This window comes from Alexandromys fortis, unplaced genomic scaffold (assembly GCF_014885135.2).
Source record: "Alexandromys fortis isolate MF-2015 unplaced genomic scaffold, M_Fortis_MF-2015_v1.1 scaffold_64, whole genome shotgun sequence".
Lineage (NCBI taxonomy): Eukaryota > Metazoa > Chordata > Mammalia > Rodentia > Cricetidae > Alexandromys > Alexandromys fortis.
In genome coordinates, this window is record NW_026067976.1 from 6,761,217 (window position 1) to 6,777,215 (window position 15,999).

At 43.3% G+C, this 15,999-nt stretch overlaps 1 protein-coding gene across 6 annotated transcripts in view; it reads left to right on the forward strand.

Moving 5' to 3' along the window:
- Frem1 (FRAS1 related extracellular matrix 1) overlaps positions 1-15,999 on the forward strand; it is a 153,545-nt gene that overhangs the window by 60,437 nt on the left and 77,109 nt on the right. For all 6 annotated transcript variants that reach the window (XR_007594476.1, XR_007594477.1, XM_050157418.1 and 3 more), the window contains 3 exons: positions 3,049-3,257; positions 6,370-6,463; positions 9,418-9,670. Coding sequence is in view for 4 of the 6 variants with exons in the window: in XM_050157418.1 (XP_050013375.1) it covers positions 3,049-3,257; positions 6,370-6,463; positions 9,418-9,670 (556 nt within the window). In the remaining 2 variants the exon portion in view is untranslated. The remainder of the gene's footprint in view (positions 1-3,048; positions 3,258-6,369; positions 6,464-9,417; positions 9,671-15,999) is intronic.

Below are 15,999 nucleotides of genomic sequence, written 5' to 3' on the forward strand. Positions count from 1 at the left end.
TGCTGAGCGCCCCTTGTTGATCAGGGGAAGGAGATTAAATGATGGGTCTCTTAGCAACCAGAAGAACCTATTTGCTCTCACCACAGGCCAGCTATGCTGCTGTGTGATCCAAAGAAGCTTTTTAATTTTCCAAAATGAATTAGGATGGACCCTTTCGTTTTACCTCATGCCACTGCTCACTGTTTAGGGAAGTCTGAAGGGGTCTGAGTTTTTCTTTAAAACCAAACTACAAAGGCGTTGCTGCCTGCTATGTCTTCTCTCTGAGGCTGGTTTGCTTAGAGAGGTTTTTTTCTGGGTCACCCTTCCCCCCCAGATTACCATACTTGATTAGTGTGACTATTATTGGGATTATTTTTTTACCCTTAAAAATGGAAAGACAAAGGAATATTATCTCCCATTTGTTATAGACCAAAAAGCCCTAGACCTTCCCAGCTTGGTGACTTCCCCAGGCATCCAACTATATGACTATGGCCAGTCCTGATGTTTTCTTTTCTGCTGACTCATGACAGCTGCACCTGCCTCGGGTCAGCGAACAGATTTCTTACTGGAATGTCCAAGGGAAGGCAATTACTCAACATGCAGAGACGGCTCAATGGCTCTAAGTATTTTTTATTAATTATTAATTTTATAATATTATTTTAATCTTTTAAGTTGTGAAGTTGCAAACTTGAAGGGACAGAAGATTTCCTAACAAGGCTGGCTTGGGGTTTCTCTAGAAAATATAGAGCCCTACTAGCACTGAGCCCGCAGACAGCATGGCTGCCGGGCGGGATGAGCCATCCATTTTCAGAGTCCCCACAACACACTGCGCTCACTTATGTCAGCGGCCCAGTCTCTCAAGCTGGCGAGCTTGCAATCTGTGGCTGAAGAAGTGTTGACAGCTCTTCAACCAGAAGGCATCTGAACCAACTCCATCTGGGTCCCTTTCCCCGCTGAAGACCTGGCCTGGTGCTGGTGGTGAATATAAGTCCGAACGGCTATCGAGTGAACATGATTCGATTTGTTAGGCCACCCTTGTCCATGTATGAAATTTAGATCCTCAACAGAAGCCTCCCCTACAAAACTTGTTGAAAAGTCTTATTTTATGCAAAAAATAAAAACAAAATCCCCTCTAAGCTTGGAGAAGGATGATCTGTGTGCAGGTAATCTTGGAGCAGATAGAAGAGTTATCTTCATTTGAAAGGAGATGAAATAGCGAGGACTTAGGGCTACAGCGGATATTGATTTATCTCATTTGTTTATGAGCTAAGGACAAATGAAGCAGTAGTTCAAAGAACTGAGAATATTTGAAGTTGAATTGGTTCTTGTACGATATGAAATCGAGTTGAATGATAATCATTAGCGCATGTTGACACCATGCAAACCAGGGGCCCCCTAAGTGTTACTCATGAACCCTCAGGATTTTAAGGGTTTAGCTTGCTTTAAAAGAAATATTTCGAAAATCACCTTATGTATTAAATAAATTGTATTTTATGCAGTGTTCCCTATTTGGGAGACTAACTTGGTTCACTGAGAAAATAGGTCTTGTGTGCATGGCCGTTGGTGCATGTTCCCTCTGGAAAGCGTCCCGTTCTTCCTTCTACTCATAGTGAAGATGGAGGTGTTGCAAATCAGCGGGAAGCATTTAGGAAGGACTGTCGGGGTGGGCGGCAGAGAGGGAAGTCGATTATTCTTGCGTTTTTCTTTGCTGGTGGTAGTTTACTAAAGATGAAGGCAGCCATATTCTAGTTAGAGTCTTCTTTCCATGACCCAGGGTGCTGCCCTGGAGACGGGCACGAGTGTCTCTGATGGCTCTGGAATGATTGACTTCCCTCATTCTGTGTCCTGTTGATCAGCAGGGGAGGATGTGTGCAGGGTGGAGGCTGTGACCTCATCTTGCTGAGAAAGGTGATTCTTTGTGTAAGAGTTGTCCTTGTATGGAAGTGTGCTTACCATGGGTCTTCTGTGAGGAACCGTCAGAGCCCACTATTTGAAGTGCCAAAACTATCTGTTGTCTTTTCCTTCTCTGTAGCAGTATTAATTTTGGAAGCTGTTGTGCTAAGTAAACTCTATAGGGTTTTCTGCTATAGTCTCAGAGCCCGGAGCACATGTGCATACCTTGCAAATATAGTGAATACACTGTAGATCACAGTTTTCTAGACTTGTTTAATCACAGAACACATCTTCCCCACTCCTAGTGTGGTAATAAAATATACCAAGCTGCTCCATCGAACTTGCTTTGTGCCTATGATTTAATTGTTAGGTGAACACTGGGGTTTTTGCTTTGTTTTGTATTGAAATCGCCCTTGTGGTTTTTAATAGTTAAGTCTAATGTTTGAATAAATCTATTTCCCCTGGAATTGTAACCCTCTTGTCTTCAGTTTCCCTGTCCCCGCTCTGTCTGCAAAACACACAATGGCGTTTCTACCAACCTCCCAAGTCTTAAAGAATTTTGGGGGCAGTGGTTCTCAACTCTCTAATGCTGTGACCCTTTAATACAGCTCCTCATGTTGTGGTGACCCCCAAACATAAAATTAATTTCATTGCTGCTTCATGACTGTAAATTTGCTACTGTCATGAGTCAGAATGTAAATATCTGATATGCAGGATATCTGACCCCTGTGAAAGGGTTGTTTGACCCCAAAGGGGTCGCAGCCCACATGTTGAGAACCAGTGTTTTAGGCTTTAAAAAAAGAGGTGGATCCTTTCCTTCATGGGGATTTGGCAAAGGCTGTGAGATGATGGTAGGAGTTTTTCTCTCAGTTAAGTATTGCTGCAGCCTCCTTTTTGCTGGCTCTGCTACCCAGGCTCTGGGACTCGTGAAGTGTAGGTGCTTTCAAATGGGGGGGTCTGGCTTTGTGTCTTTGCATGTATCAAAACTTGGAACTGAAAATATGCAATAAAATGTTTTTCAGACAGATTATTTAGCTCTACTTATGGCTTTATAAACAGTCTCGAAAGGTTAATTGGCGTGTGGGGATGGTTCTGGAATTTTTCTAGGGATTCGAGGACCTTGTGTTCAGCAGCATCTTATTGAACAAAGCCTTGTGTGTTCTTCCTTCTATCCAGGTATTCACCAACACCCTGAGAGTGTCCGAGGGTGGTCAGTGCACCGTCAGCACAGAGAACATTCTGGTTTCTGATGTGGACACCCCACTGGACAGCATCTGTCTCTCTCTTCGGAAGATGCCTCTCCACGGCAGGGTAGAGCTGAATGGGTTTCCTCTTAACCCAAGAGACACATTTTCATGGAAGGACCTCATTACCTTAAAAGTTAGGTTAGAAAATTTTGTGGTTTTTGTTTTTTTTTCCTTTTTATGCATTGGCTGTCTATCCAGACCAACTGTGAAGCGCAGTGCTGAGAAAGAAACCTGTCTAACCCTTTCCGAACCATACGCCACTTCATATTGTTAATGCTCAATTGAAAATTAGAGAAGTGGAAAAGAATAATTTTCTTTCTCTCTGGCTTACTATAGCAGAGGGAGTGAGTTTATGAATATTTGTGCAACAAGAATTAATTACCACGAATTGTCATTTTGCCACAAATGCACATATCACAAACCCAGTAGAGACTAAAGTAATCTGTGCAGCTAATTGAAGTTGGCTCTTAGAAGAGGCAGTTTCATAGCCTTGGAAACGCAGGGGTATGGCAGCCTACGCCTCTAATCCCAAGGCTCGGGATGCTGAGCCAGGGGGATTGGGAGTTCAAGGCCAGCCTGGTAAGAGCAGAGGGCGGGAGGAATGGGGCGGTAATGGCTAGCTTTGTCCACCCACGTTTTAAGGATAAGCTTTTATTTCATTCTACTGGGCACAGGTTTGCAGGTCAACAAGTAGAGCCTGCTGGTGGGAAGGCCGCGGTTCTGGACTCAAGTCACTGAGAGCAATGGGTGGAGAAATCCTCACAGCAGCTCCTATTGGAGATCTTCCCTTTCTCTACTAATATAGTTGTAAGAAACCTTTTCACAAAATCAAGTGAGACATCTCTGGAGAACATTGCAAGCTGCTTAAAAGTAACGGTCAGGCAGACAGGCAGACAATTTTCCACTTACCAAATCTGACAAATGGACACCTCACCCTTTGTTAGTGAAGTGTGGTACAAGGTGTTTGTTGTCAGACGCTTAGTTTTTAGCCAGAAAGGTCACTAGGGATCGGAAACTGCATATGAGGTCACTCAAACCTTTACAGCCCAGTTAGATCAGACTTAGAATCTTTTCTGGCCCCTTTCGGTATTCACCTATTCCAAGTAGAGTTTCCTGTTTTGGCCAGGTGTGGTGGTGCGGGCCTTTAATTCTAGCACTAGTGAGGTAGAGGCAGGTGGATGCCTGAGAGTTTGAGGCCAGCCTGATCTGCAAAGTGAGTTCTATAGCAACCAATGCTGTTACACAAAGAAACCCTGTCTCAGAAAAACCACACACACACAAAAGATTTTTCTGTTAAGCTTCTAGCTTGGATCCTAAAATCTCATCTCCTATCTATGTGTTAAGACTTTTGTGCAGGCAGTGCTGGGACGAATGGTGGACAGAAAAAAGTAGAAATATTTTCTGGAATTCTACGCATTGTCACCTTTCTAGAGAACTTCAGTTAAGTCTTTTTGAGTTATTTAACCCAAGTCATCAAGACTGACGCGGTACATCATTCTGTTCTCACGCAGAACTAAGCACGAAAAGGCTGAGGCATCTGCGAGTGTTTTCAGGAGTTGGGTCTTAAGGATCTGCTTGGCTCCACTGTCTGGCTTCACATGGGTGCATTCCCAGATACCCTTAGCTGTTTTAGGGACAGCAGCATTGTGAAATGGATCAGCACACTGCAACTCATAATTATTTTTGGTGGAAGCAGTAAGAGGCATGGGAAGACACAGCACAGAAGGCAGTGTGCTTGAGAGGCAGGGGTGTAACAGAGTATAGGCCTCCCCTGCTATTGGGACTGAATCCATTATCACCCTAGTGGTGACCCATCTTGAATAAAATATAGTCCTTTTTGGCCATGTAACAATATCATATAGGTTCAATATACTATACTGTTTTGTTGAATCTTTTATTTTTGATTCCTAGGGGTATAATTCTATTTGTTAGTATGAACAAATCATTGGTGTGATTTAAAAAAAAAACTCAGTTAAATCAAGAGTTACTTAGAATTAGCTGACTGTCGCTGTCACATAGAAAGTGTTTGAAAGGCCTAGGATTAAACAATTTCTTTTTTAAAAAAATTGGCTGAGAATTCAGAGAAAGTTAGGGCCAAGGTTAGAACAGCAACAACCAAAAAGGTCTTTTTAAGCCTGGGGAGATATGTAGATGGAATATGGAATATGGTGGAGGAGGCCATACCTAGCTCATAGATCAAGACGTTCAACAGGAGTGGAAGAGCTCATAGCACAGGGATCTGGGGGTGTTCTGCTTCGTCTCGGGGTCACTCTGGCTCCAGTCAGCCATGCTCTGCTGTTGCATAGCGACCAGGCCAAGGATTTCCCTCTGTTACAGAGGCCACTGGAGGCCTGCTTTCTGAAGTCTATTCTCAAGATTATTTTTAATTACGTGTGTGTGCTTTCATGAACGCATGCACATACACATGCACGTGTGTGGATATGTTCATGTGAATGCAGGCAGCCATGGAGGCAGAGACCACAGAGACCCTGGAGTTGGAGTTACAGGTGGCTCTGAGCTACCTAACAAGGGTGTTGGGAGCTGACCTGAGGTTTTGTGTAAGAACAGACCAGGATTTTAACTTTAAGCTGTTTCTCCTGCTTCCAAAGGGTTGTTTTTGTTTGTTTGTTTTGTTTTTGTTTTGGGGAAAAATTACCAATGCACACATAATGTTTTCCCAGGTAGAACAAGTTTACATTTAGGGATAATGAGTGGTTACGTATCTTCTCATTTATAGTCATACTGCTTTTCTTCTGATTTGCTCATTTAAATAATTACTTATTTACTGAAGTCATGGCCAAGGTGATGGAGGAGTGTAGCACGATTATTAAAAACCCAGAGACAGATATTGGGGTTCAACCTGAAGGTCAGAAAAGAAAAACAGCCAGCCACTGGCTCTTACCTCTACCTCAGTCTGAAATGGCGATCCTGCCTCCAGGAATCTCAGAAGGAGACTGTGTCTGAGAGCTGTCTCCTCTCATTTTATATCCTCTCTAGGCCTGAGATTAACGACGTGCACCAATACCACCCGGTTTCTATGGCAAACTAGTGTAGCTACTGGGATTAAAGGTGTGTGTCACCACTGCCTGGTGTGTAAGGTTGACCAGGGGCTGTTTTACTCTCTAATCTTCAGGCAAGCTTTATTTATTAAGATACAAGTGAAATATCACTACAGAGGAGCGCTTATGCCATGCAACTTAGTTTACACCCGTGTGGTTTTAAAAGACTGGCTTCCATACCATCCCTGTAGGTATCGCCATGACGGAGCTGAGGTTTTCCAGGATGCGATATTCTTGGAGGTCACAGATGGCACAAACTCAGCAGAATTTGTCCTACACATTGAGGTGGGTAGAAAGTTTCCTCCCTGAGTCATTTGAATGTAAAGTCTCTATTCTGGGAACTCCTCGGGGTCCCAGAACAACTTAAACTACACAGACTGCAAAGCAGAAGGTTGCCAGCTGTGTCTGTGAGCGTCTCTAGTCAGGCAGTGGAGACAAAGACTCTACGGAGAGCCTGAAGAGATGGCTCAATGGTTAAGAACATTGCCTGCTTTTCCAAAGGTCCTGAGTTCAATTCCCGGCAACCACATGGTGGCTCACAACCAACTCTAATGAGGTCTGGTGCCCTCTTCTGGCCTGCAGACATACACACAGACAGAATATTGTATACATAATAAATAAATTAATATTAAAAAAAGTCTCTACCAAAACAGACTTACTTATTCCATCTCCCTACCCCACCCCAGTTTATCTGAAGTTAAAATTATTCTAAGCTTGAATACAGATACCCAATTTAAAATGTAGTTTATTCTGTAATATAAAATATGTCTAATATTTTTGAACTATGACACACAAGCTCTATTAGCAGCTGGGAAGACTGTCCGGAACCACTGGGGTTCTCTTTCCTTGTGGACAAAGCCATGCATGTGGGACTCCATTAGGAATGTCTCTACCACAACCCTGAAGTCATTTTCCCCCTTCCTCTGACAAAGTTTACTCACAAAGTTGACGCATGTCCAAGGGCCTTCTGAGAACTTGGGTGTTTCTCTGATGTGGGTGACCGAGGCCATGAGCATCAGCAGATGGTTTGCAAGTGTTAATAGTCGCTAAGAGAGAAGTTTATCACGTTCCCTGAAGGGCCCTGAGTAGTCTCGCCCTGCTCCCTTCCCTCTCTCCTGTTTGAGTATGGGCTAGAATTCAGCGACATAAAATGCTATGCATCTGGAAGATATTTTATAGCCGGTCATTAATAGAGTGTTAATATCTATAGATTGTTTGTAAAAACAGACATGGAAGAAATTATCTTTCTTTAACACGCTTCGGCTGCTGAAGAGTCTGCAGCTGGTTCCAGGCTCTGAACTTGGGGGGTGTAATAATAGGAGGCGTTCTTCCTCATTTTGTGGCCCTGCTCCTCCCTGGCTGTTATTGATCGCCTACTCTGCCAGGTTCTATAGTCTCTCCTTTTCCTCCTTACTCCTCACAAAGGCCTGTGACGGCTCCATGAGAAGCTGGAGACCATTTCAGCTTCAAGAAGCAATGTTTTCTTTATGGGAAACTTTTATATACAAAGACAGATTCTCTGAGTTACTTTTCCATTTTTTTTTTTGAGGAAAGACCCTACTCCTGTCTGTTATATATGACCATCTTATTATGCCTGGCAATAATCAGCACATTTTAGCAAAAGAAAAAAAAACATTTTTTTTCATTTTTTGTTACTTTTTAAATTAAAGGACATAATTTTTAAAAGCCAGACAAAACAATTTTTTTGACAATGTTTGTGATTTTTTTCCCCTCACAATGACTTTTCACAGTTATCATCCATGTGAACAAATTGATAAAATTTCTTAGGGTCAAGCAAGAAAGAGAAGTCTTTAATGGATTCACATAGAAGATATAAACAAAGATAATTATTTTTCTTCATAGGCAAAGGGGAGAACAGACAATAACATTTTTACACCTTTCCTAACTAAGTTAGAGCATCTACCCACTCATTCCTGTATCCATTATAGGAAGGCATCAGCATCGTTCTCTTGTATTTGTCTACAGCTGTTAGCCTTTGAATGCCTAGGAGCCAGGTAAAGTTACAATCATTCATTTATTCATCCAACAAAGGTTTAGTTAGCACCTTCTGTAATACATGTGGGGTCTTAGATAGATGCTTGTTGAACAATTAGGAATAAGATAAACAAGGTTCCTGTTCTTGAAGTTACAGACCACAGAGTATGACAGCCACTAACTGGATAATCACGAAGATAATTGACTAACACACACACACACACACACATATATCATATATATGTTTTATGAACAGAAGTGTAAATAATTGAAGCTTCTCAATTATTCCGAGTGATCAGGAAACCTTCCTTGGAAAACACGCATGGGGTCTGAGGCAGAAATCAGTTGTACAAAGAGATTGAGTCAGCATGTACTGGGCAGGCTCAAGGGGGAGACAGAGGCCCTGACAGATGGCAAGGAGTGTGTGCTTGGGTGGAAATAGAGAGGGGTGGCGAAGGCCCCCGTGGCAGGTTACACTAGAGACTCCTGGGAGAATCTTCAGAGGAGACACTGAAGAACCCTGCAGACCAGCAATTGAAACTTTGCTTACTAAGATCACTTTGGCTAAGTATGTAGAAGGTTGTGTAGGGCTGAAAGGGTACACGGGCTCACAGGCTAGTACCCATCAACCAAACAGCCTAAGAAACAGCTACAAAGTTAATAAGAAACAGCTACAAAGTTAAATCAACCAACCAACCAGCCAGCCAACCAAACAACAAACAAAACCCTGTGACTCAAGCCATTTGACATGCTGTTATGTTCCCCATGGACCCGTGGAAACATTGTGGGTAGCCAGAAGTTGAAGGTGGCAGAAAGCTTTGAATCACCTGGTAATGTGAAATAGAAATAACTTTCATGTCATGGATGTACATGCATCCAACCACTGGGCCCCGAATTCTTGCGGAATGTGTGTGTTGATGAAAGAGGCTGTGTGTTAAAGGGAGGGATGCTCTATGTTGCATGTCTGCTTTGTCTTTTGAGAATAGTGAGCGCTCTGAGTTCCCAGCTATAGCCACAGACTCCCATTCCTGCCTAAATGATCTCTCATGCGGAGCATTCCTCCACCAATTGAGAAAGTCAAAAGACTCTGGCTGCTTTGGCCAAATTTCACGGCTATTGTTCCATGTGTCCGGAAGATGAAAAATGCCTGTTACCGTGACTGTGAGCGGTGCTTTACCAGCTGGGACATTTGTCACTTCTTTTTTTCCTCAAAGCTGTGCTCTTTTTTTTTTTTTCCTGCTTAGGTATTCCCTGTGAATGATGAGCCACCTGTTCTCAAGGCCGACCTCATCCCCATGATGCATTGCTCAGAGGGTGGAGAAGTGACTATCACCCCTGAGTACATTTTTGCTACTGATGCAGACAGCGACGACTTGAAACTCTTGTTTCTGATTGCCCGAGAACCTCAGCATGGGGTGGTGAGAAAGGCTGGAATCCGCGTGGACAGGTTCTCTCAGGGAGATGTCATCTCAGGGGCTGTGACGTACAAACACACAGGTCAGTGACAACCTGGTGTGGGGAAGGCATTTGAAGGAGTCTGATCTCCATCCTTTGTCATGGGCTCCCATAGCATTGCAGTCTTAATGCTTGTTTCCACTAAAGACAAAGCAGCCTGCACCCCAATTTGGAAGCATGGTCATCATGGGCAGAGGTCCTCTGGCCTGAGTGTGATGTAGAGAAAGAGCACCGTCCCTTGCTCCACTGTTCGAATGCCCCTCCATCTCTCTTACCCAAATCTGTCTTTTTTCATAGTCAACTTGAAGAATTTGACCATTTTACTTACAGATTTATAAATCATAATGAGATACCAAAGCAGGCCACCAATGACATCATCACTTTAAAAAGTCTCCTGACCACTAGCTGGCTTCCCAGGAGTAACTGGTGTCCTTTCTAAGAACCTAAGAAGCAAGTCGATGTCTTGCACTTCGTGTGATTTGCTCGTAGCGTGTGACAGAACAGAGGGCAGGTTTATAAGGACCAGGTTTCCACTGATGTTATCTCGATATATCATTACTCAGTTGACATTTCTTCCCGCCATGTGACACGTTCAACGAGAGAAAGTAGTAACTCAGCATCTGACATTCATAAGGCGCAGCACTGAGCCCATGGGCTACAGTGGAGAATGGTCCACCCTGCTGAAGCACTGTTATCTAAGTGTGCAGATAAAACCCTTCCACATGGAAGGATGACCGTGAGACACTGGCACTTCATACTGTCCTTCTTTGCGTATCTTCTTTCCTTCCAAGTTTTTTTTTTTTTTTTTTTTTTTTTGTCAGTTTGATATAAGCTAGAGTTATTTGGGAAGAGGGATTCTCAATTGAGAAAATACCTCCATAAGAACAGACTAGGCAAGCCTGTAAGGCATTTTCTTACAGATAGATGTGGGCGGTGCCATCGCTGGGCTGGTGGTCCTGGGTTCTATAAGAAGGTAGACTGAGTAAGCCACGGGGAGCAAGGCAGTAAACAGCACCCCTCCATGGCCTCTGCATCAGCTCCTGATTCCAGATTCCTGCCCTGTTTGAGTTCCTATCTTCACAGCTTTTAGTGGTGGACTGTTTATGGGCTTGTGTTAGAAATAAACCCGTTCTTCCTCAAGCTGCTTTTGGTCACGGTCTTTCATCACAGCGACAGAAATCCTAAGTCATTGACTTAAGTCTAAGTTAATAGCATTTGCTCAGAAGCAGCATCACGCATTTCATCTTGCTTGAGTTAGTAACGCACTATCCCGGGTTCGTGTTAACACACCATAGGCTTCTTTAGACTGAAAACACCGTGGAGGAAGGGGGAAGTAAGAGGCATTGGAAAGGCTAGCTGAGTGGGACACTGTAGTATTTATTTTTGTGTCACTATGAAAAAAAATACATGACAGAGAAAATGGATGGGAAGGATGTCATTTTGTGCATTGATTTCTGAGAGTTTTCGACCACACACAGTCCTGTAGCATGATGGAGAATCTCAGTTGAGGAGGAGGCGAGTGGCAGAGTCCCTTCACACGGTGACAGCCCAAGAAGCAAAGAACAAGACTGAAATTAGGGGCTGGGCTACCACCTTCAGAGGCCACCTTTGGCATCTATTTCTCCAGCTAGTCCCCATCTCGTCAGGCTCCACTGACTCCCAAATCCTGCCACACATTGGGAAACATGGCTCCGTGATCTAGGTGCATACCTCCATGATCTCGTAACTCACGAATTATGTGGGCCAGTAAAACCAGCACCATATGGCCAAAGCCAAGGGTCGCTGCCATCTTAAGAAGTAACCTGGTTGCCCTGGAACATGATGTGTCACTGCTTGGGAGGCCAGCCTCCAGCAGCATAGGGTTCAAAGGGAATTCACAGCCGGCTCGTACTGTGACTTTTTTATCTGAGGGGGTTGGGGAAAATGACATTCCCACTCTCTCTTGGTGGTTTCCTTCTTTATTCTCTATTCTTTTGTGTTCTTCCTACTGTATACTTTTTTTCCTCTAAAGCTTATATACCCAACAAAGTTTTTCAGATAATGTAGGAATCACAGTGTGGTTACATTCTATTTTTCAAGTGAATGACTATAATGAATACAAGTAACAACATCTTTTTCACCTCCCTCACATGATTAAACATTTTACGGATTACAGGTGAAAAATAAATTGTCCCAAGAATCCACATACATTTGTTATAGATTAACCATGTAGGAAGCAAGTTAGTCATCTCAGTCGGGTCTTTTACTGGCAGGCTGCATTTTGCAGTTACAAAGAAAGGGCCAATTACTTTATTACTTATCTTGAAAGGCAATAAGGAATCTTAGGAATCGTAAACCTAAACTTCTATATATGAAAAATAAGAGGAATCAGTCAGCTCTACTTTAAATCTTTAGGTACATATCCACCCAGCAACAATTTTTTTTATGTCAAGAGATAAGGGCAGAAATGGGTATAAGGAATTAATCATCATCACCTTTGGTCATCAACCAATCCAAACAAGAAAAGTGTCAGTAATAACTGGGCTGCTTTGTTCTTGTTCCCTCCCCTTAAAGTGTCCTCACTCAACTCTGTGCCTTCCTAAAACTTTAGATTATCCTTCTTGGGTTTTTCACTTCAAAGCTATTTGATGAAAACATCTTAGTCGCGTTGGTTCATCTGTTATGCACCCCGAAACCTGTGAACACACCTCCTAACATTAAGGTTAAGAGAATTTAAGCAAGCTGGACTACTGGGACTCAGTTGTTGTTTTAAATTATTAACCTAAGCCACAGTCTAAATGGGTTCTCAATAGAAACTCGTATTCTAGCTGTGTGACACTTCCTTGTTTATATATTTTATCATCAAAACCCAATGTAAACTAACACTATTATCAATTAGACAGCACAGCTTAGGAAGGAGTCATCTCCATAATCATCCGCAGGCAAGAATGCCCAGTATACGGAAATATTTCCATGACATAAACACACTACGTTACAGGCAGCGGGGCTCTCCCCACACCTACTCACACCGTGCCAGATATACTAGAGAAAGATGGCAGCAGCAAGCATGGAAAGGCACAGCAGAAGCAAAAGACATTCCAGGGTCTGTGGTCTCCTCAGGGAGTTGCCTGTTGGTGGGCTGACACCTTGAACTTCAATTGTCACCTGCTGCTCTTCCGACTCGGCCACTAGCAATGAGGAAAGCAGCCTGAGCGTCTGGGTGGAAGAGTCTTGGAAAACATCTTCCTAGACCGTCCTGCTCAAGCATGGTGCTCCCATAGTTTGCTATTTCAAACGAGCTTGTGGCTTTATGCTCTGGAACAGCCCATTTATGAGGTCTTGTTGCTTCCTGAAACGCAGCGCCCTCTAGCCCCTTCCTGTCTTCCTCATCCAAGTATGCTGCTGCTTTTAAACAACTGCCGCCCCTTCCCCCACTCCTTTTCTTCACAGCTTACAGCACGTTCTTCTCCTTGACAAACGGCACATCTCACCTCTTCTTCCTCTTCATTTTCCTCCTAATTTTCACTGTAAACCTGAGTAAAATCAGCTGGTAGAAATCATGCCACAGCCTGAATGCTCTGTTGTCTTAAAAACTTCTGCCACCGTTGATATTAGTCCAGTTCCTTCTGTATCCAGCCCCACTCAGATTTTAAGGACATGGCAAACAAACAGATTTGTACCTCAGGCTGGCTCCAGGCTTCTGTACCCCCCGTTTTGTAGGTCACCTGTAGGTCTTACAGGGAAGGGACTCAAAGGCCAATGGTTATTGTTTATTGAATAATTGCAACATTTTAGCAGGCTTATGAAGCGCAGGTAAATTATAGTAAGGTTAGTCCTGTTCTCTTACACTGCCTTATGAATCCTAAAAGGCAGATTTACAAACATCTAAATCTCTTCTAGTGTGATGGCCATGTAAGGAACTATTAATAATAAGACTTAGAAGGACACTGGGGAAAATGATTTCACATACATTTTTTAGTTACATTATATTAGAAGGAATGATAGACTCGAAGGATGTTTTGAATGCTTCATTTCATGAGAACGTTCACTCCTTTACTCCACTGGTATCATTTGGTACTGCTTGGATTGATATCAAGAATCCTGGCATTAAAGACCAAATGTCCCTGTGACTTACCTGTTCCAATCCTTCCTTCAGGGTTTTGATTAATTTTATCACCTGTGCTGATTAGTTTTCATTATCAACTTGACACAGCTGCGAATCAGGCGGGGAAAGAGTCTCCATGAGGAAGTGTCTATGCTGGGCTGGCCTGCAGGCACGTCTGTGGGAATTGTTCACCCTTGGAGGTAGAAGTTAAGTTCCTATTGCTAAAGACACCAGGTGAGGTCTGTGGACTGGGACTCACCTGAATGCCTCCTCTCAGAGGACTGCTTTCACTGTACCTGAAGGTGCTATGCAAGCTTCTAAAGGGGGGAGTAATCAATAGCCATGACCCCTGTAAACTAGAGCAGTGGCCAACATGACATGACAACCGCTAGGGTGTAGTAGTGGCATGCATACCTTGGCAGTAACCAACGGCTCTCTAACTGGAATAAGACCCTGTCAACAAGAGGGAAATCACGCCCGGTACTGGAGACCTAGTCACCTGCTTACGGCTAGTGAAGTCACGGGTCTTGGAGGAGAACCGACAACTGCACTAAAACACCACAACCCCTAACAACAATCCAAACATTTGTCCAGATGCCCATAGCTAAGGGTAGTCCCTGCCCCTCAACTGAGGAGACTTCTCTTGGTAACAGATGGAGGCAATTGTGGAAAACTACAGCCAAACAAAACGCAGAGCTGTAGACCCCAGCCCTAGCCAATACCTCTGCAACACAGCTCCCGTGCCTGAGGTTCAGGGATCATTGTGGGAGAACGGCTAAAAGATAATAGCAGCCAGAAGAGCAAAGGGGCTATGGGAAATGTTAGAGGAGCTACACCTGTGAAGTCTCAGCTACATGGCTGCTGAAACTTGACCTGAACAAGGATCATGCCAGCTGACATGCTAACTTGGAAGGGAGAAAGCTAGACAAAGTATTACAGACAACTAAAGGATGTGGAGAGGGGGACATGGTCTCCAATTGGTTATCCAATACCAAATGGTCAGCTCTGAAAACATATGCAGACAAGTCATGCTATACAGACTGAGCAGATTGTACATATTTAGGAACACATACACACCCATGAACAATTAATGAGAAAAGAAGTAAATTTGAAATAGAGCAAGGAGGGGCACATGGGAGGGTTAGGATCAAGGGAAGGGAAGGAGAAATTATGTAATTGTATTATAACCATGCAAGTATCATATCCCTTTTTATCCTCTTCCACAGAGGATCCTTCTCTCAGCCTTCCCCCCACTCCTGTCCCGCACACTTCTCTGGATTTGTGTTTCTTCCCCTTCTCTGGCTGCTGCTCCATATTGTACTTCAGCGAAACTGCTTGCCAGGCTTGGCTTGTTTTTTTCACTTTACACAATGCTCTTGAATTTTACCCAGGTTGTTCTCTGTCACCCAGGGAAGGGCACTGAAGCGGCCCCACATTCTCTCCCTCCCGACGAATGCTGCAGTAAACATGGGGGGGGGTGTTAATCACATATCTTTTGGTATAGAAATTTCATCTCTTTTGGGAATCCAATAAAGAGTGGGGTTGTTGGGTCATGTGTCATTCTAATTTTTTTGAGGAATTTGCATAGCGTTCCCCATAACACTCTCATTACTCTACACTCCCTCGAGCAGTGTTTGTGTTTCTCTGCATTCCTTAGTTGTTGTCTTTTTGGTGATGGATGCTCAGCTGAGTAAGATAACTCACTGTGGTTTTTGACTAACGTTTTCCTGATAATTAATCAAATTGCACACTGTCTGATGGGATTGGGTTGAGTCTCTCCATCACTTTGGGTAGTGTGAACACAACATGTATCTCCTGTTTTTTTTATGTCCTTATCATTTCCTTCACTGGTTGCTGTGAAGTTCTGCTTTTTGTTTTATTTTTTAAGTCTTTTGAGTGTGATCACTTTCTTAAGTTTCTTCTCACTTTGTTCACTATTTCTTTGTCTATCATCACATAGTGAGCAGCACACAGTAGGTCCTTTGACATTCAGCATATTTGAAGAGTGCCTTTTGCAGGTGCACAATGTCTGCTTTTGCTCTGCTGGAATGCCCAGGGAGTTGATTATCTCATTGTGCGGATTGAGTAGATGTTTATCAAATGAGTGATGGATAAATGTTCTAAATCAACCTACTTCTTGTCACTGCTTTGTTCTTTTTTCTTATTTATTTATTTATTTATTTATTTATTTATTTATGATTTCTGTCTCTTCCCCACCGCCGCCTCCCCTTTCCCTCCCCCTCCCCCAATCAAGTCCCCCTCCCTCATCAGCCCAAAGAGCAATCAG